The following is a 22,121-nucleotide window of genomic DNA, read 5'->3' as shown; positions in this document are numbered from 1 at the left end:
TAAGGATGGCAAAATGCAGAAAAGCACAAATGATACCTTAAATTCAAGGCATTAAGCACAAATATCCAAAAAATCACCCCAATTATGTCTAAAGATAAATTTTTAAATTTATCTGTGTCACTTCTTTTGTATATTACTACCCTCTCAAGATATTCTAATGTCAGCAATAGCTCAACATTTTAAAACTCAAAAGGCCTTAGTATAAACTTGCTTTCTAACTTTAATTGTATACTTTCCACTCAAAGTGATTTATAAATATGTGTTTACATTTTTAGTTTAGGCTGTATTCATTTCCCTCCTCCATCATCTTCCCACAAAAAAAGCACTTAAACTCAGTCAAAAACAAAATAAATTAAAAAAAAAACTCATAACAGCTAAAAAAGAGAACAAATATTCAATGAAGTAACTCAAAGATGACATATGATCACAACAAAATGATGGGAATAAAGAGTTAATGGGCTTCAGACCTTCTAACATAAGCATACATGCATCCTGAGGTATAAACTTCAACTAAGATAACTGAAAATATGTTCAAAGTTTTACACACACACACACACACACACATACTCCTGAAAAGTGAGAAAACAATTTACTAATTTAATGTGAGCACTAATGTTCCAGGAAAAAGAGATAGGAAATTAAATGTATTCAATCCTTTATTTTTAAATTATTGTCTTTCAGGGATAAGGAAAGAACACTTAAGGCACCCCAAGGAGATTAAAAGGAAACCACTGCCAGTACCTAGCTGCCACAGATCTCTTCATATTAGTATTAAAGAAAATCATACCCAGGGACGCCTGAGTGGCTCAGTCAGTTAAGCACCTGTCTTCGGCTCAGGTCATGATCCCAGGGTCCTGGGATGGAGTCCTAACATCTGGCTCCTTACTCAGCAGGGAGCCTGCTTCTTCCTCTGCCTACCGCTTCCCCTGCCTGTGCTCTCTCTCTGACAAATAATAAATACCTCTTTAAAACAAATAAGCAAAAAATACTATACACAGCCAAGATGTCATTCGAGTAAAAGGAAATGGGCAGGGGTGCCTGGGTGGCTCAGCTGGTTAAGTATCTGCCTTTAGCTCACATCATGATCTCAGGGTCCTGGGATCAAACCCCAGGGAGCCTGCTTCTCCCTCTCCCTTTGTCTCCCCCTGCTTGTGCCTGCTCTCTCTCTCATGCACATAAATAAAATCTTAAGAAAAAATAAAAAGAAAAAGGAAATGGGCAAAACTTCTCAAACAAAACTCTGAATACAGCATCTAGGAGCCTTTCTTAGAGGGGTGGAAACAAAATAAAAACAATCTGATGAAAGACAATCAATTAAGAAAGAACTCAAGAATGAAGAGGCTGGGGTGCCTGGGTGCTTCAGTTGGTTAAGTGTCTGCCTTCAACTCAGGTCATGATCCCAGGGTCCTGGGATCAAGCCCCACCATCAGGCTCCTTGCTCAGTGGGAGTCTGTTTCCCTCTGATGCTCCCCTCTGAATTTTTCAACTACCCAACTCTGCGCTCATGCTCTTTTTCTCAAATGAATAAAATCTTAAAAAAAAAAAAAAAAGAGAATGAAGAGGGCTTGCTAAAGGCTAGGTGATGAGACATGAACCCATTTTGTATCTTATTTTTTATTACCTATATCTCTATTACAAATTGAGTCATCAGAACTTGAAGTAGCATGGGTTCAAATCCAAGCAGTGCCACTACCACTAGTTCTACTCTCTAAACCTCAGGTTCTTCATTTGCATGAAACTGTTAGGAGAATTAAATGCGTTAACATTAGCAGAACACAAGAACAGTGATAAGAAAACTGACCAAAAAAACCAAACGTAAAAAAAATACTGGTTAGTGTATAACTTGTTGTCAACACAACTGCAAAGAATATACCTGTCAGGCACAATTTCTTTGGGCTAATGTTGCTGTTCCCAGAAAACATTATGCTGGTTTAAGTAACCCATGATCCCAGATATTATGAAATCTCATCCAAGCTACTGGATGAGGCCCTCGGTTACCTTTTGAAGCTATTCCTTTAACTGAGAATAACTCTGGCAAGCGATAAATAAAATAATGAATAATGAATAATTCTATGAATAATTAGTAATGATTATTCATTAATAATAATTAATGCATAATAACATGAAAAAACTGCTTATAATATATGATCTTAATGAGATCACAGCCCCGTTTCCAAATAATTTGAAATTAGGAAGCATTATTTTCTCATAATTACACACATCCTTCACTTCTGCTAACACGTAAGTAGGAATACTTCTCATTCCTGATCTAATTCAAGCTTCCCCTTTCAAAGGACTGTCTGTAATAACTGACCCCCTTTGCTCTTATACTCTCTGTATTCATCACTTCCTCCTTCATTCCTTTTTCTCCTCTCTTTTCTATCTTCAAGATTCCATCAGCTAAGCCTGTAAAAAAAAGTACTAATCACTGAAATGTGATCTATTCTTTATAATGTCACCTGTTCTTAGGATATTTTTTATTAGTAAAGACCCACTGGGAATAGTTAGGAAATAAAATAATATAAGGAAAACCACTGACATCAGCCAATTTCAAAACCTGTTACTCAATAGGCATAGTACAAGGTCAAGAAGCTTTTTAGGTCAAATAGCTGTGCTTTTTCAAACAGTACTGTTTTTCATGGTTCATTGGAGCAAAACTGTTCATGCAAACAGAACTAAAAGGGCAAGAATGAAAGGGCATTCATGCCAGTCCAAACTCAGGTTCTCTCAAGCAGTGTTATAAAGAGTATTAAATAACCTTCAGGAGAGCTGGGTCCCCCTCTACATTTCATATCTAAAAGTTTATTGTAATAAATAATAACTAAGTATCATTGCTTACATATCCCATTTCTGTTGTGTTTTCCAGAGCCAAAGCATTTTTCAAGTGAAGATAATAAAACTTCATTATTAAAATTAAATTAATCTTAATTCTAAGAAAGAGACGATATAGTCATACTTAAGTTTTTGGTCAGAAATGTGTATCTCAAAAAAAAAGTTTTTCAATTTTTTTAAAGATTCTTTTTTAAAGATTTGAGACAGAGAGACACAGAGAGAGAGAGAGGATACATGTGTGCATGAGTGGTGGGGAGGGGTAGAGGGAGAAGCAAACTCCCCACTGAGCAAGGAGCCCCAAACTGGGGGTGAAGACCCGGAGATCATGACCTGAGCCAAAGACAAGACACTTAACTGACTGAGCCACCCAGGCACCCCTCAAAAAATTTTTCAAGGGCGCCTGGGTGGCTCAGTGGGTTAAGCTGCTGCCTTCGGCTCAGGTCATGGTCTCAGGGTCCTGGGATCGAGTCCCGCATCGGGCTCTCTGCTCAGCGGGGAGCCTGCTTCCCTCTGTCTCTCTCTGCCTGCCTCTCCGTCTACTTGTGATTTCTCTCTGTCAAATAAATAAATAAATAAATCTTTAAAAAAAATTTTTTTTCAAGGACAAATCCTTGTAAATAAAAACCTGAATTTTTCTACTACATATTATTGCTTGAATAATATGTTTACATTTCTGGTATAGATATATATATATGCATATATATACGTATAGAAGATAACACCAGGTTATCTTCCTTATTTTAAGCTCTAATATTCTGTCCCAGTCTCCTTTCCAGGTAAGCAAGACTTACTCCATTAAACAAAAAACAAACAAAATAGTTTAAAAAGTACAAAATACCCCTAACATTTTCTCATCATTCTTCTTAAAAGCATAGCCTATAAGTAACTACAATGAAAGTGTACAATTCAGGAAAGACAGAAAACTTTACCTAATTAAAAATTCACAATAGAGAGAATAGCTCACTTCCTCCGTACTCTATTAATTGATTTATTTTTAACAGCCTACTGACAGCTAAAGAAACTTCAGGAGAAGTGCTTTTGTGATGAATCACTAATCACAGCCCAACTTTACTGGTTTTCCAAGTTGGGGGAAAAATGCATCTCAAGGAGACGCTAAGCATACTCAGTACCTCAAATCAAACAATTTCTCTTTTTGAAGAAGCTCTAATTATACATCCACTATATAAGAGTAGACCAATTCAAGAGTTAACTAGATTTGCAAGTATGTCCTGAATCTGATACTTCGATGGACATTCCAGGAAACTGACACATACCAATAGTTAAGCATTATATGAAACTATATATTGTAATATGTACTATTAAAATTAATTGAGTCACCAGAAGTAGAACTTCTGGAATAGTGGTTTGAGGACTCTCTACCCAGTGAAACAAACATTTATCTAGTTGAAAATTATTTTTTTTTTTAAAGATTTTATTTATTTATTTGAGAGAGACAGTGAGAGAGAGCACGAGAGGTAAGAAGGTCAGAGGGAGAATCAGACGTCCCATGGAGAAAGGAGCCCGATGCGGGACTTGATCCCAGGACTCTGGGATCATGACCCAAGCTGAAGGCAGTCGCTTAACCAACTGAGCCACCCAGGCACCCTGAAAATTATTTTTAAAAACAATCACGAAAAAGCACACATTAGTGAATAAACATTTATTCAAAAAATCTACTAAATCTCATAGCTGAGTCTGGCATTTGAGCCACAATTTGCTCTCATTCCCCATTCCCTCAAGTTCAATGTGGTGAGAGCTTTACTCCACATGAGTGTGGCCAAAAAGATGAACTCTCTCTAGGCAATCCACTTAAATCAGCTATTTTAAATACATGCAGGAAATTAAAAAAAAAAATCTAAAGAATAAGTATAAGAACACAGTCTCCACTAAAGGAAAATATCATTAAACAGAAAATTTATAAATAAGGGACGCCTCGGTGGCTCAGTTGGTTGGACGACTGCCTTTGGCTCGGGTCATGATCCCGGAGTCCCGGGATCGAGTCCCGTATCAGGCTCCCAGCTCCATGGGGAGTCTGCTTTGCTCTCTGACCTTCTCCTCGCTCACGCGCTCTCTCACTGTCTCTCTCAAATAAATAAAATTTAAAAAAAAAAATGTATAAATAAGATTCAAACAGAAATTCTGAACTTGAAATGTACAATAACGGAAATATAAAATTCACTGAAAGGACACAACAGGAGATTTGAGCAGGTGGTAGAATCAATGACTTGAAGATAGGTCACCTGAGATTATCTAGTCTTAAGTAACAGAAAGAAAAAGAGTGAAGAAAAATGAACAGAGACTCAGATACCTGTGAGACACCATCACATGTAACAACAGACATGTTAATGGGAGTCCAAGAAGGAGGGATAAGAAAGGAAAAGAAAAATCATTTCAAGAAATAATGGCTAAGAACTTCCCAAATTTGGTAAAAGTAATAAACCATGGAGAAGCAACCAGAATAAAAATGGACTGCCAATCAAACAAAATAGACTTCAAAACAAAAAAAAATTACTAAAGAAAAAGAGTGACATTTCATCATGATAAAAGAATCAATTATAAATATATTTGCACTTAACAAAAAGCCCCAAAATACATGAAACAAAAACTGAAAGAATAAAGAAAGAAACAGACAACTAAATGACAATAATTGGAGACTTTAAAACCTTGCTCTTAATAATGGATTACTCAGCAAAATAAAAGTCCTGAGCAGTAGAAAACCAACCATATCTAACAGACATTTATAGAACATACACTCAACAGAATATGCATTCTTCTCAAGTGCATACAATTTTCTGAGATACATACTTATGTTAAGCCATAAAAAAAAGTTTCAATTAAAATGTATAAGGATCAACATCATACAAAGTATGTTTTCTAACCATGTGGAATAAAAGTACGAAAAATAAGAAGAAAATTTAAGATAGTCACAAGTATGTGGAAATCAAGGAACACATTCCCAAGTAACCCAAGAGTGAAGGAAGAAATCAAAAGAGAAACTGGAAAATAATCTGGGATAAATAAAAATAAAAATACTACATACCAAATTTATGGAATATTATTAAAGCAGTCCGTGGAGGAAAATCTATAGCAACAAATGTTTTGTATGAAAAAAGAATCAGGGGCATCTGGGTGGCTCAGAGGGTTAAGCATCTGCCTTTGGCTCAGATCATGATCTCAGGATCCTGAGATGGAACCCCAGCCACATCAGGCTCCCTGCTCAGTAGTGGAGTCTGCTTCTTCCTCTCCCTCTGCCTCCTCCCCACTGCTCAGGCTCTGTCTGTCTGTCTCTAATAAATAAATAAATAAATAAAATTTTTAAAAGGAAAAAAAAAAGGAATAAGGGCACCTAGATGATCAGTCAGGTATATGTCCAACTCTTGATTTCGGCTTAAGTCATGCAGTCAGTGTCGTGAGAGCAGGCTCTGCATCAGGCTGCACGCTCAGTGCAGAATCTGCTTGTCCCTGACCCTGCCGGCCCCCCAACAACAACATGCTCTCTCTCTCTCAAATAAATAATTTAGAAAAAAATAAAAATAAAAATCTCAAGTAAATAACCTACTTTTCCATGTTAAGACACCAGAAAAAGAAAAGCAAACTAAACCTAAAGTAAGTGTAAGAAATGAAATAATGAGGCTGGCTCAGTGGATATAGCATACAACTCTTGATCTTGGGGTCATGGGTTCAAGCCCCACACTGGGCAGGGACCCTACTTAAAATATTAAAATTCTTTAAAATTTTGAAAAAAAGAAATAATATATCAGAGTGGAAATTAATAAACTTGAAAAATAGATAAGAATCAAAAGCTGGTTCTTTGAAAAGGCCCAGAAATTGGGCAAACCTTTACCTCAACTGACCAAGGTGGGGAAACCCCTCAAATCACTAAAATTAGAAATGAACGAGGGGACATCACTACCTACCTTACAGAGATAAAAAGGAAAAGGAAATAAACATAAACAATTACATGCCACCAATCAGATAACTTACATGAAATGGACAAATTCCAGAAAGACAGAAATTCCCAAACTGAGTCAAAATGAAAAATAAATCTGAATGGATCTCTAACAAGAGACTGAAGTAGGAATTTTCAAAACTTCATACAAAGAGAAAGTCCAGGCAAGATGGCCTTTATAATAGTGAATTCTATCATGTATTTTAAGAAGAATGCCAATTCTTTTATAAATTCTTTCCCCCCAAACAAAAAGGAAACACTTTCAACTCACTCTGTGAAGCCAGAATTATCCTGATACCAAATCAGGTGAAGAATTACAGGAAAACTACAGACCAGTATCTTTTATAAATATACACTATACAGGGGCGCCTGGGTGGCTCAGTGGGTTAAAGCCTCTGCCTTCAGTTCAGGTCATGATCCCGGGGTCCTGGGATCAAGCCCCACATCGTGCTCTCTGCTTAGCGGGGGCCTGCTTCCTCCTCTCTCTCTCTCTCTCTCTCTCTCTGCCTGCCTCTCTGCCTATGTGTGATCTCTGTCTGTCAGATAAATAAATAAAATCTTAAAATAAATAAATAAATAAGAAATATATACACTACACAAATCCACAACAAAAAGGTAGTGAACCAAATCCGGCAACATATGATATAAAGAATTATAGACCATGAGCAAGTGGGGATTATCCCAGGAATAAAATTGATTGCTTATCTGCAAATAAACCTTTGTTCTTTGAGCTTCTGTGTACAAAAACCCTAATTAATCTTCAGTGACAGGCCAGTAACAAAAGTATGTCATTCTCATTATAAATAGCACCCCCACCCCTGCCTTTATTTCTTTAAACTGCTTTATTTTTCTTAGTGTCAATTTTATCTGGAATTATGTTTATTTTTTTTCCCTGCTATATTCCCAATGCTCAGGGAAACTTAACACGTTGACAAGTCTTCAAGAAATATTTGTTTAATTAATGACAGCAACTACATAAATCCTAAATTCTAAATTCTGTTCCTAAATTGAACTCACCTGAGTTCTTCAGGTTTCGCAGTACTTCCTGACAGAGGGAAAAAAAAAAAAGAAAGTGTCCCATTAGTTTCCGCTTACATGACAAACTGCTTCACTCTTCATAAAAGTGTATCTAAGCAGTTTTTAAGCCATATTTCCCACTTACAGATTTAAGAATCATCACTTCACAAAATGTTCTAGGATTCACATCATTAAAGTCAATAATGACAATTACTTCCATTTTAAAAATAAGGCAATAAAATACCATTTTAAAACAGAACCACCTGCAAGCCTCCTAGAGTGAGATAAGTGAAAATAAAACACCGTCAATGGTGGGACACCTGGGTGGCTCAGTGGGTTAAGCCTCTGCCTTCCGCTCAGGTGTGCTGGGATGGAGCCCTGCATGGGGCTCTCTGCTCAGCAGGGAGCCTGCCTCCCCCTCTCTCTCTGCCTGCCTCTCTGCCTACTTGTGATCTCTGTCAAATAAATAAACAAAATCTTTTTTAAAAAAAAAAACCACTGTCAGTGGAAAATAAGGGTTAACTTACAGTTTCAAATCATCAAGAACTAAAATGGTTTCATTAAAAGATATGTATTATTTAATTTGTACGCCAAACAAAAATTATGAATATAAATGAGTTTTATTATGCCAAACATCAGGTTATGGCAGATGTTTCTGGATAACTGGAATGACCCTAATCAGACATACTTAAAATTCCATCTGTAGTTTAATACAAACTCAGACAAAACCGAACACAAGTTTTAGTTTCTCAAGTAAATCATGTTTTTTATTACATAATTAAAGCAACTTAAACTGATGTTTAAATTTAAACTCTATTTTTAAAGAATCCTAATATTATGATGCTATATTAAGTAATTTTTACTTAATATTTATTCAACATATATAAGTGGGTTTTTTTTTTTAAGTTCCTAAGGGTATTTGAGAGACTACTATTAATAAAATCTGGAAGTCAAAAAGAGAATGGAAAGTGTTACTCCATAGAACCAATGTTAATATGAACAAAACTGAATGAAAACTCAAAATAGTATCTGAACTGGGATTCACATGAAGTTTAATCTCAGCAACAATACAGGCAATTTTTTCTTCCATTTTCTTTTGTTCTTCATTAAAAAAATATATTTTATTTATTTATTTACTTGAGAGAGAGAGAGTGAGTGTGGTGGGATCATGAGCAGGGGATAGGGGTTGATGGAGAAGCAGGGAGCCTGATGTAGGACTCAATCCCAGGACCCTGAGATCATAACCCGAGCCAAAGGCAAATACTTAAATGACTGAGCCACCCTGGTGCCCCCGTTCTATTTTCTTACACTGATTCTGTCATAACCAAAGTTAATAAATAAGAGTACTTCAGTTGACTGGAATTAACAAAATTCAGATAACTTCCTTTCAAGTAAACATTACCAGCACATGATGGACTGTTAAGGAAGAACAGTCTTTTGAAACAAGATTGCATCTCACCCTTCATTTGTAGAGTTCTTCTAGAGTATCGTTTGCTGGGTCTTCTTTCAAAGGATGCTGATCTTCTTGGTTTATTGGTTTTTGTGGTCTGATACTCAGTTTTCCCACTAAAATAAATGAGGCATATTAAGAGGAATAAGACAATGTAAGGCCTACAGTAATCAGATACCCATGAGAGAAAGTCTACATTAAGTTTTCCTTAAAAGAACCATCCTGAGCTTTATCCTGAAGGAACTACTAATAATAGCCTTGATGTCTCTCTTTACCACATCATTTTTCTACCTTTAGGCTTGTGTGAAATACGCAACATGCAAATTATACTGTTTTTCCATAAGCATGCATGTACCTAGGAATGTACTGAGTAACTCTGGAATATCTGTGTTTTTATGCAACTCCTTTCCTCTCCCCATTCACTCACCTCATGCACAGTTTGCAATTAACTCAAGATTTTGTTATTTTTTTCTAATTGTGATACACTTTTCAGAGTAATTTTCCAGAAATATTTAAAACTATTTTCTCACTCTCTTTGATTTTCACTTAAATTCTGTTAAGAAAATGCCTCCTCACTTGTAATATAGGTAGAACAGAAACTCTTACTTCATGAACCTCACACAATCAACTTGCCACAATATTGATTATTATCCATTTGTTTTTTAAATCACAGTGACTCTCAGAGCATGCTTAAAACTCAATCAGTAATCTACTTTCAGGTAAACCAAAACATTTTTTATCTTATGGCCCACACATAAGGAATCTTTAAAAATAACACAACTTCAGGTTTATAAAAAAACAGAAATGTTACCCAGATTAACTTTCCTCTCAGTGCAAATTAAATACCTTTTTCGATATGGTATTCAGCTATTGTATGGAGACTCCTTAAAACTCTTATTATATGAATTGAAATTGGGGGTTAATTAATATATAAAGTACATGTCAAGACAGATATAAAATCCATGATACCAATACAATGCTTTCCTGTCTATTTCAGAAATGGCAACCAATAACAATACCATTTTGTCTTTCATTTTGGCCTGTAGAAAACATGGCGAACCACTTTATTACTCTATACCTTGGTTTCTACATCTGTAAAATGAGAGGTTAGCCTACACTTTTTGGCTTTATGAAAGAACGCAAGATATAGCAAGCAGCTACTGACATTCACCTATATCTAAATCGTGATCCTAGCCGAATAAATCCTGATCGATGAGAACTCTTTTGGACCGGGCCTCGGAGACGAAAGAACGCATGATGTTCCACAGCACATTTCCATAAATGCTTGCATGCTTTTGGATGATCCAATCTAAAGACAAACGTATGCTCCTGCTCTTTGCCCTGAAAAAGAAAAGGATTTAAAGAGAGGTAATTACTAGCTCCAACAGCTCTGCCCCTTGTTACTCAGCTACAAATACAGAGAGCAATACCAAGAATCAAATAATAAAGCATCTAGTTTCCTCCCTGAAACTCACTCTATAGCTACCTACATTAAAAGGCAGAGTTGAAATCAAGCAGTCCATTTTCACAGCCAATATAAAATTATTCTTAAAAAAGAGTCCTTTCTACTTATGTGATCTCATTTCTCAGAGAAACAAAAACTGAGGCTTTATTTGCCACACTTTGGGATAATATATAACTATAATACAAAGGATCATACAAGATCTGGCAATATGTATCAATAAACTTAAAAATGTGCATGTTACTCATTACAGTAACCATACTCGCAGGAATCTAATAATAATTAACATTCACAGGTACTTTTCTAAGGCTTTCATATGGGTTAATTCAATGAGCAGATACTATAAATAGCACTGTTTTATAGATTAGGAAACTGAAGTTCAAGAAATAAAGCCCAAGGTCAAAAAGAAGAAACCAGAATTTGAACCTATTTGTGCTCCAGAGCCTGTCTGTAACAACTAAGCTTTATCACCTCTCTAAGGATAAAGATTTTAACACTAAAATTTATATTCAAAAGATTTTCTTCACAATCTCATTTATAATAGTAAAAATTGGCATAAAACCTGAAATGTCCAAAATGAGAGAAATTATCAAGTAAATAATAACATCTTTTAAAACTATACAAAAAGATAAATGAATAAATGATGACTGTAGTACTATTTATTCATACTACAGAATACTATATATAGGTTAAAAGAAATGGACTGATCTACATGGCTAATCCTGTTTAGGTAAAATAAGGAAACTGCAAAAAAGAAAAAAATATATATATACAATTTATGCAAATTTTAAAACAATTCCACCACGTGTTATGATGTCTTTATATTTGGAAAAAGAAAGTATGAGAATGATACCCTCCAAGAATGATGGCCAGCTACAGAGAAGAAAGGGGACAAACCAGAGGGTTAGACCTCAGCTATATTGAATACACTATTACTAATTTACCTTTCTAAGAGAGAATTCTAAAGCAGCAATGACAAAAATGTTAATCTAGATGAGTGACATGGATATTACATTTAAGATTTTTTGCACTTTCCAGTATACTTTCAGTTATTTTATAAATTAAACTATTTTGTTACTTTAAAACATTACATAAACTCTGTAGTTTTTTCATGACTCCAATATTGGCAAAGATTCTTAATTTTTAACACTCAGAAAGTACTGACCAGAAAGGAAGAAAATTTATGAATTCTATTACTTTAAAATTAAAAATGCTCTATCCAAAACACACTATTTTTTTTTAAAGATTTTATTTATTTATTTGACAGAGAGAGAAAGAGATCACAAGTAGACAGAGAGGCAGGTGGGGGCGGGAGGGGAGGGAAGCAGGGTCCCGGCTGAGCATAGAGCCCAATGTGGGGCTCGATCTGAGGACTCTGAGCCAAAGGCAGAGGCTTAACCCACTGAGCCACCCAGGTGCCCCCAAAACATACTATTAAGGGAGTCAAAGGAAGCCAAGGAGAAGATACTTACAACATATATTATCTGCAAAGAACTAATGTTCAGAATACATAAAGAACTTCAATGAGGAAAAAAGCATATGACCCAACAAAAAAATGAGCAAAAGGTTTGAACAGGCACTTCATAAAAGAGAATACCCAAATTTTCAATAAATATATAAATAAGTGCTAACCAGTCATCAGGGGAATGCACATGAAAACCACCCACATGAATTGCTAAAATGAAAAAATACCAAATATTACCCTCCAAAAAAGAACAAAGGGAACTCTCTCATACTGCAGGTGAAAATGTGTATGTAGAATATGAATATGTATAATAATAATAAGTATATGTATAAACACTTTTGAAAACAGTTTGATAGTATCCACAAAAGCCAAACACGTGCTTATCCTAGCCTTCAGAGCAATACTCCTAAGGGCCGTAAACTAACAACTCAAATGTCCATCAACATCAGGATGGATAAAAAAGCGTGGTCTATAAGTAAAATGGAATACTATATAACAGTAAAAGAATGAGCCAATTACAGCAACCTTGCCACAAGAGGAGTGCGGCTCACAAATGCAATGTTTAAATACAGAAGTCAGACAAAAAGTAACAGTCAGTCCAGTTTCACTTAGATAAAGTTCAAAACATAAACAAAAACCAATGTATGGTGTTAAAGTCAGGAGAATGGTTGTTACCATTGGAGGCCAGTACCTGGTGGGAGACAAAAAGAAAGCATATCCCTACAGCAGTGTTCTATTTATTTCTCCATCCGGGTGCTGGTCAACACAACAGGTTGTCTGTGAAAATCAAACAAGCTGCACACTTCTTTTTGCACTTATCTGAATATATGTTACACTTCAATAAAACTTACAAACAGAAAATACACACAGAAAAAAAAATAGGAAAGCATGTAACCTCAAAGTAGGAAAAATCCTTGAAAGATTTCCATGAAAGATTAGTAAATTTGCCTACTTAAAATTTTTTTATGTGGCAAAAATCGTAAGTAATTTTAAAAGACAACCATTATATAAAATATTTACAGTTTCTATGACAAAGGGCAAAACCACTAAGAAAAAGGCCAAATGATAAAATGGGCAAGGATATGTATGAATAGAGTTTGGAGAAAAGGAAATACAAAGAACTCAAATATATGAAAAGATGTTCAACATCAATCATAATAACAGAAATAAAAATCAAACCTATAATGAAATCCCATTTTCCACCTTTCAGATAAAACTGTGACAACTCCCCCTGAGGAAAGAGTTTGATCCTTGATAGGCTCTCTGTATCCAGAACAAATGCACATTTGAACCAGCAAATTCACCTCCAGGAAATTATCCTTACAGATACATGCCAATGTATAAATTCTTGCATATATAGTGAATGTTAATGAGAATTTATTAAACAAATTAGGGTACATCTATATAGAATATCGTGCAGTTTAGTTTGTTTTTTTAAACAAGAACAAAGAAGCATTCTATATAGTCATATGGAAAAGATTCCAAAAACTATAATGTACAGTTTAAAAAGGATTAGTACAGAACAGTCTAAAAGCATGGTAACTTTGTGTAAAAAAGAATTGATAGACACATTTGTGTGTGCATGCGCATGTGTATAAAATACCTTCAAGAAGATATCCAAGAAGCTAATACTATTTAAGATCAAATCTAAAATGACACTGATGGGGCGCCTGGGTGGCTCAGTGGGTTAAGGCTTCTGCCTTCGGCTTGGGTCGTGATCCCAGGGTCCTGGGATCGAGCCCCACGTCGGGCTCTCTGCTCAGCAGAGAGCCTGCTTCCCTTCCTCTCTCACTGCCTGCCTCTCTGTCTACTTGTGATCTCTGTCAAATAAATAAATAAAATCTTTAAAAAAAATAAAAATTAAAAATTAAAAAAATATATATATAAAAAATAAAATGACATTGATTGTAAGATGCACAATTATCTTATGGCCCAATAAGAATGAGTGTCACCAATTAAATTATCACCATATTTCTCTATCACACAGAATTGTATTTTATTCTTCTTGAAGAACTTCCTTTAGGTTTAGAGACAAATATCACTGAATCATGCATGTGCTTATATATAAAGGAAACTATTTGTAAAATAAATTTTTAGATGGGAAATATGCCTCTTCTGAGTCATTATCAATTCACCTCTTGATAATATAACGATCATCCTCTGTATCATCAATAGACTTCCTTTTAAAATGCTCTATTGCTTCTATGATTTTCTTCTAAGCTGTGTGATAGGGCAATCCTTTGCATGTATCTCGGTAATGGAACTTGAAATTTGCAAAACTACGATTTTATTTAATTTTCAGAATCTTCTTTTAGGTTCCCTTCTAAGTAGTCCTTCTCACTCATCATTGTGCATACAAGTCTTTTTGACATTTGCCCAACTTGCTTTCAATCTATATATATGTTTTTCAATTTATTTCTTTGCATGCAATAAAGTTACTTTTATTTATTCACAATTCTGTGCGTTTTGACAAATGCAGGGAGACTACAAACTACCACCAAAATCAGGTTACAGAGTAGTTCTCTCATGCCCCCAAATTCTTATGCTGTTCCTTTGTAGGCAAACCTCCCCATTCTCCCTAATCCCAAACAATCAGTGATCTGTTCTATTACTACAGGTCTGCCCTTCCCAGATCATCACATAAATGAAACCATACAAGTCATAATGTTCCAAGTCTGGCTTCTTTCATGCATAATGCATTCAAGATACATCCATGTTCTGTGTATCAATTAGGAGCTAGAGCTAACAAAAAAAGTAATTCTTAATTTAGAAGGCTTTATTAAAAAATATTAGACTTGAATTACCATGCAACATTGTCATTGTTAAAAAAGTAATGCAAAGTTCCTACCTGATCATCATCTTCTACAACCACAAGGGTTAATTTATTCTTCTTAAAATCCAATCTGGTTATCTTGGGCCTATAAAAATATCAGAAGAAAAGCCAGATTTCAAATAAACGTTCTCTAAATAAAAAGAAAATGTTTGTTGTTACTTCTAGCACATTTATCATCTTAACAGCTGAAATGAAAACTGGTAAGCGGGTAAACATAACCTGTACTGCCCACCAACAAAGCCTCCAATCTAAAAAATATTTAGGATAACAGAAAAAAACATTTCAAAAGCAGTATCACTAATAAAACCAAGGCAGCACATGTATCAGACACATTAAAAATGTTAAGAAAAAAAGAAAATGAGGAAATCCGTACGTATATTTTATAGACTGCCAGCTATAGTACAAGAGAGTCTCCAGGCCTAGTGTAAAGCACTAACCAACATAAGAACTAGATATAGGAGGGGCGCCTGGGTGGCTCAGTGGGTTAAAGCCTCTGCCTTCGGCTCAGGTCATGATCCCACGGTCCTGGGATTGAGCCCCACGTCGGGGTCTCTGCTCGGCGGGGAGCCTGCTTCCCTTCCTCTCTCTCTGCATGCCTCTCTGCCTACTTGTGTCTACTACTACTGTCTGTCCAATGGATAAATAAAATCTTAAAAAAAAAAAAAAAAGAACTAGATACAGGAAAGACTATAAAGTTTTGTTAAAAGACATAAAAGAAAACAAATTCTTGATTAGGGCCTTCAACTCTATTTTCTCTATCAATTTTGGTTTGAGAAGTACAACTATAATCTTACAAAAAAAAATTTTTTTTAAGCCTCACTCTATGGCCCCTTTTCCAACTCTGTCTCCCAACTGTACTGAAATCCTCAACAACCTACACATATGAACTCTGTACTTCTATGACTTGTGAATGTCAAAACAAAACTTTCATTCTAACTTTTAAAAATATAACCTATACAAAAAATATAATTACAAGGTATAACTTGTTTACAAAAGTTGTACCAAAACAATAAGTATAATAGGTAGAGGCGGGGGGGGGGGAAGAGCTAGCACTTATTTAAGTGTAACAAATACTTATATAATGCCTATGAAGTATCAGATACTCTTATAAGTGTTTTACATGTATTAATTCAAATGATTCTCACAACAACCTTAAGAGGTGGTACAAAAGATGCTTTCTTTATCTCACTGCCTACAGCATTCTCTGGTCATGAAGTGTGTTCTGTCTGCCCACAGTGGCAAGCTGGAACTGTCAGAGAATTAACAATCAAGGACTGGGTAAATAAACACCCCAGAGCTCCTTGACCTATCAAGAGACAATTATGAAGATGACCCACTGAAGTCTCTCAGAAAGTCCCTAGCAGAGACACCTGTATTCAAAAATAAATATTATCTCCAACTTTTTAAGAGAAAGCAATTTTCAACCTAAAATTCTCAGTCCAATTATCAAGAAAGCATAAGAGAATAAACAATTTTAGAGTATCCAAGGATTCAAACAATTTACCTCCTATACCCCACTTTGCTTAGGCAGGTACTTGAGGAAATAGATCAGAATTACAGGAATAAGACACAAAGGATCCTAGCTGAGAAAACAGATCAAAGCTGCAGAGTAACCTGAAGAGCAGACAGTTCCAACTGGAACAGAAGAATCATTCAACGCAACTCTGAAGATATGAAAGAACGTAAGGCTAAGACAAAGGCAGGTAATGCAAAGGGTTGTGTGGGGTGTGTGAGACTGACAGGTTGGGGGGAGCCAGAACTCTGGGAAAAACAAAAACCTATAAAGGAAAAAAAATAAATGTAATCCCAGTTGTGAGCTCAAGGAATTTCAGACTGATCAAAACAAAGACAGGATCATGAGACAGCAATATTGTGCAACAATCTTTACTGAGGTGTCTGGAGAGGGTTGCATGGGAAGGGAAGTCTTCAATGGGAGACCTTCCAGAGGTGGCTGCGCAAAGTTACCACCAAAGAAGGGGAAGTGGGCAAGGCAACTTGTAGGAGAGGGGAATCAGAGAGGGGGCTTAGGTTTCTACTCAATGGCAATCGGCAGCAAGCGGGGAGTGTATGGGTCAGAGAGCTCTGAAGGGCAGAGTGGTCTGGGGACTTTGAGAGCTACAGGATTTGTCTTATCTAAGACTAGCAGGGGTCAGGTACGTTTGCCTGGGGGGACATGCAAAGCAGGCTCTAAGTCATTAAAAGTACACCTATTGGGCTATATACAAAGTAACTGCGAGATAGGAATTTGAGTTTTAGGCTGGTGGGCTCTGAGCTGACAATCCTGGCATGCTGTGAAGAAGTAAATACCACAGGGGCCCATCTTCAGCTCCTGTACATAGCACTGGTATACTAGAAAGCTCTACACCAATTCTGACACAGGGTTAACAATATGAACAGTATCTCCTGATTTCAATTCTTACAACAATCCAGCCAAGATGTGAAGAACTTAACCATGGCTACAAAATCCAAGTAAAATCAATTCTTGATATAAAATGCAAAAATAATATAAAAATATAAATGATAGAAGTTGGGACCTAAAAAGAGAAGCACAGCTTGAAGGGAGGGGTAAATATCTTCCTTTTATACAACACCGAGTAGGGAGTAATGAGACTGCCTGTGGAACAAGATGTACTAAAAACCATGATGGAACTACATGACAGCAGAGTGTCCATGTGAACACTTAATACATAATGGAAAAATGGATGGAAGAGTTTAAAATTTACTTCTGCGGGGGCAGGGGGACTAAACATGGGTAAGGAGTATTACAGGACAAAGTTGCTTTTTATTCACAATCTTTTCAGAATCATTTGATTTTCAAATTCAATTTTTTTAATAATTTTTTAAATTTTTTAATATAAACACATAATGTATTATTAGACTCAGGAGTATGGGTCTGTGAATCGCCATGTCAAATTCAATTCTATGTACTAACTTCAGAGATGTTTTTTATTAATTAAAAAAATATATATATATAAATCTATAATATTAACTCTGCTTACCAAAAAAATAAGCCAATTTTGGTCTCTCCTTCAAAAACAAGGACTCCTGTTGGAGTTAGTCCCAAGCTATAGTCATTCCCATCTCTAGCCTAATTTAAGGAGAACAAAATGTGTTAGCTTTATTTGCATAAAACAGATTTTCCATGTTCACAGTTCATTTTCACACTGAATTATGTTAACTACATATAGGCTAATATTAATATGCAAAGTGTTTTAAACAATCAGCATACCCAAAACAACGTTCTCAGGGAAACTGATACATGCATTTACTTTACTGTAACACCAATCTTAAGGTATGTCATCACTGAAAATACACTGTGGTATACTTCCACTACAAAGAAAGCTCTTTGCACATTCTGTCCATATTCTATTTAACACTTAAATTACAAATTTTTAAAAAAGACTTTCAGGAAAAATTTAGTTATTTAAACCAGAAATAACTTAAATCACCATACATCTTCTCAAAGTCCTCTCTCAAGCTATAATTTTCAACTTTGCTTCCTAAATTATTTTAATTTTTAAACAGTCTATTCAGCTTAAGTGATACAAGATGATATAAAGTGAAAGAATAAAAAATGATTTAAAAATCTAAAAATACAGTAATAACACCTTAAAAACACACATGTATCTTTTTGGGAGATTTCTGGTTGTTTCTCTTCTTTCTTATAATGAACCTTCATGTGAGATTCTCATATTTAACCTCAATCTTTATAATACATCCCAAGTACCTAGTGCTATGCCATCTCTGTGCATTCCCTCATACTGAAAAATGCCATAGTTATCTTGAATCTTGAAGGAAAAAACTTTTTAAAAAGCATCATAACACAGTTCTTACCTTGACCACATGCATATCAACCCCATACATTTCTAACCACTTGGCTTTATTCAGGTAATTGGTTTCAGCCTGTGCTGGTGTTTGACCTCTGAAATTTAGAAAACAATGTTTAAAAGAAATAATAATAAATATAAATTTTATACCAAGAACAGAAACAGAAGAAAACAAATATAGAATCAGTGTGGCCATGTTAAAGAAAAGTGATCAAATGTCAAGTACCTGTATTCCTTCCATTTCTCAAAAATAGCCAGCTCCATCTCTTCAGTCTGAATGGGCACAAACCGGAACTCAGATACAAGTTCAGGACTATGTTCAGCAAGATCATAGTCACCAAGTTCAGCTATAAACATAAATTCCACAAAGTTTTATTTTGTTAAAAAGTTTATTTCCTGCTGAATCCTCCTTCAAAACTCATTTTGTTAATAAAAATTGCTAAAATTAGATTCTTTTCTTAAACTACAAGTAAGTCATTAACACCTGAATCATTCCCAAAAATAAATCCAGCTCAGACTAACAACCTGTCTATGTCTATACACACAATCACATACTTGTGGTTGGTGGTATATTTTCAAATAAATGGGTTTCTGTTCATTTATTTCATATCTTATAATGCTTAGCTTTTGAAAACTTTCGAGACTTCCTTAGAGAAATACGTTTTGGCCTTATAATAAATAAACAAAAATATTAGCAACATTTATAAAAAACAATTAGCACTAGGCATCTACTAAGAATCTAATATGCGGAGGAGTACCTAAGGTGGTTCAGTTGGTTAAGTATCAGACTCTTGATTTTTTTTGAAAGGTTTTATTTATTTATTTGACAGAAAGAGAGATCACAAGTAGGCAGAGGCAGGCAGAGACAGAGAGAGGGAGAAGCAGGCTTCCTGCTGAGCAGAGAGCCTGATGTGGGGCTTGATCCCAGGACCCTGAGATCATGACCTGAGCCGAAGGCAGAGGCTTAACCCACTGAGCCACCCAGGTGCCCCCAGACTCTTGATTTTGATTCAGGTCATAATCTCAGAGTTGTGAGACTAAGCCCCATGTCAAGCTCTGCACTGGGCGTAAGCCTGCTTAAGACTCTCTCTCCCTCTCTCCCTTCCTACCCCCAGCTTGTACACATGCTCTCTCTTTAAAAAAAACAAAACAAAACAAAAAGAATCTAATGTGCAGAGAACATGACATCACACACCACTAAAAGATAAGTCTCGGGTGTCTGGGGGGCTCAACTGGTTAAGCGTCCAACTCTTTTTTTTTTTTTTTTTTAAAGATTTTAATTAATTTATTTAACAGACAGAGAGAGATCACAAGTAGGCAGAGCAGCAAACAATGAGAAAGTGGGGGGGAAGCAGGCTCCCTGCTGAGCAGATAGCCTGATGCGGGGCTCAATTCCAAGACCCTGAGATATGACCTGAGCCAAAGGCAGAGACTTAACTCACTGAGCCACCCAGACGCCCCTGGCATCCACTCTTGATTTCAGCTCAGATAATGATCTCAGGGTCATGGGATCCAGTCCTGGGTCGGTCTTCTTGGTGAGTACATAGTCTGCTTTACCCCTCTCCCTCTGCTCCTCCCCCTATTTGCATGCTCTCTTTTCTCTCTCTCACATAAATAAATAAATCTTTAAAAAAAAAAAAAAAGGGATACAGTCTCTATCCTGGAATTATAAATTGTTAATCCTAAAGAAGTAACTGAGGGAGGGGCATTTGGGTGGCTTACTCGGTTAAGTATCTGCCTTCCATTCAGGTCATGACCCCAGGGTCCTGGGATCTAGCCCAGCAGGGAGTCTGCTTCTCCTTCTGCCCCTCCCACCCTGCCGATGCTCTCTCTCTCACAAATAAAATGAAATCTTTAAAAAATATATTTTAAATAAAAAAAACCTTCAAGGAAAATTAGTAAAAAATATTTGGGGAAGGGAGGCAGTAAGAAAAAACCTGGACAATGCACAAACATTTATGTACACCCATCTGTGGTTATCTCTGAACTGTGGGTTTGGGAAACAGGGTAGGTGATTCAATTTTCTATGCTTTAGACATTTTTCTTCAAAAGAATATTTTACTCATATTTAAAAGTTAAACTATTTCCACGTTTATTAAAAAAATCCAGCTGTGGGACGCCTAGGTGGCTCAGTGGGCTAAAGCCTTTGCCTTTGGCTCGGACCATGATCCCAGGGTCCTGGCATGGAGCCCCATGTCAGGCTCTCTGCTCAGCGGGGAGCCTGCTTCCCTTCCTCTCTCTCCGGCTGCCTCTCTGCCTACCTGTGATCTCTGTCAAATTAATTTTAAAAATTAAAAAAAAAAAATCCAGGGACGCCTCGGTGGCTCAGTTGGTTGAGCAGCTGCCTTCGGCTCAGGTCATGATCCCAGCGTCCTGGGATCGAGTCCCGCATCGGGCTCCTTGCTCTGCGGGGAGCCTGCTTCTCCCTCTGACTCTGCCTTCCACTCTGTCTGCCTGTGCTCGCTCTCGCTTGCTCTCTCTCTGACAAATGAATAAATAAAAATCTTAAAAAAAAAAAAATCCAGCTGTGTAGGAAGAAATACATAGATCTTGAGCTAAAAATAAAACTGATAATACCTCATCTATTGAACACTGACTCTACACATTAGACATATTAGAAATATACTGTCATCTATTTTCTGTACAACCTTACAAAATATTTATTATCATGCCAACTTTATTACTGAAGAAACTGCTCTTTTGTCTGGACCATAATTTTTTTTTCAAGATTTTATTTATTTATTTGACAGAGCGAGATCACAAGTAGGCAGAGAGGCAGGCAGAGAGAGAGGGGGAAGCAGGCTCCCTGACAAGGGACTCGATCCCAGGACCCTGAGATCGTGACGTGAGCCAAAAGCAGAGGCTTAACCCACTGAGCCACCCAGGCACCCTGGACCATAATGTTTTTTAAAAAACACAAAACAAAATCTGCTACCTAATGTTCAGGATACATACTAAAATGGCAAGGAAAAAATGAAAGTATGAGAAAAAGTTATTAACAAAAATTATTCTGATAAAATATAAAATCATAAATGAGAAACAAAGAACTCATTTTTATGGAGATGGGAGTAGCACTTCAGCAAATTTACTCTTAAGGGCCTTAAGACAGGATTTGGCAAACTATTAGACATAGGACAAAGAGATATAGAAGATATGATGAAGTATGAAGGAATCATGTAAATAATGGTGCCCTGGATGAAAGAGAAAGCAGGAAAGAGCTTTTACTTGGGGGAAAAAATGTGTTAAGTAGAGTTAAGAGATAACAAAATAGAACCACAATGCATTA

At 36.1% G+C, this 22,121-nt stretch overlaps 1 protein-coding gene across 5 annotated transcripts in view; it reads right to left on the bottom strand.

Moving 5' to 3' along the window:
- EPB41L5 (erythrocyte membrane protein band 4.1 like 5) overlaps window positions 1-22,121 on the bottom strand; it is a 140,274-nt gene that overhangs the window by 71,994 nt on the left and 46,159 nt on the right. For all 5 annotated transcript variants that reach the window (XM_044242630.1, XM_044242632.1, XM_044242634.1 and 2 more), the window contains 7 exons: window positions 19,062-19,182; window positions 18,843-18,930; window positions 18,008-18,096; window positions 15,024-15,093; window positions 10,420-10,589; window positions 9,258-9,364; window positions 7,799-7,826 (listed from right to left, as the gene is read on the bottom strand). In XM_044242630.1, the coding sequence (XP_044098565.1) occupies window positions 7,799-7,826; window positions 9,258-9,364; window positions 10,420-10,589; window positions 15,024-15,093; window positions 18,008-18,096; window positions 18,843-18,930; window positions 19,062-19,182 (673 nt within the window). The remainder of the gene's footprint in view (window positions 1-7,798; window positions 7,827-9,257; window positions 9,365-10,419; window positions 10,590-15,023; window positions 15,094-18,007; window positions 18,097-18,842; window positions 18,931-19,061; window positions 19,183-22,121) is intronic.

Source organism: Neovison vison, chromosome 3, assembly GCF_020171115.1.
Source record: "Neovison vison isolate M4711 chromosome 3, ASM_NN_V1, whole genome shotgun sequence".
Classification (NCBI taxonomy): domain Eukaryota; kingdom Metazoa; phylum Chordata; class Mammalia; order Carnivora; family Mustelidae; genus Neogale; species Neogale vison.
Note: the sequence above shows the minus strand (reverse complement) of the source record. Positions and strands in the feature narration are given on the sequence as shown.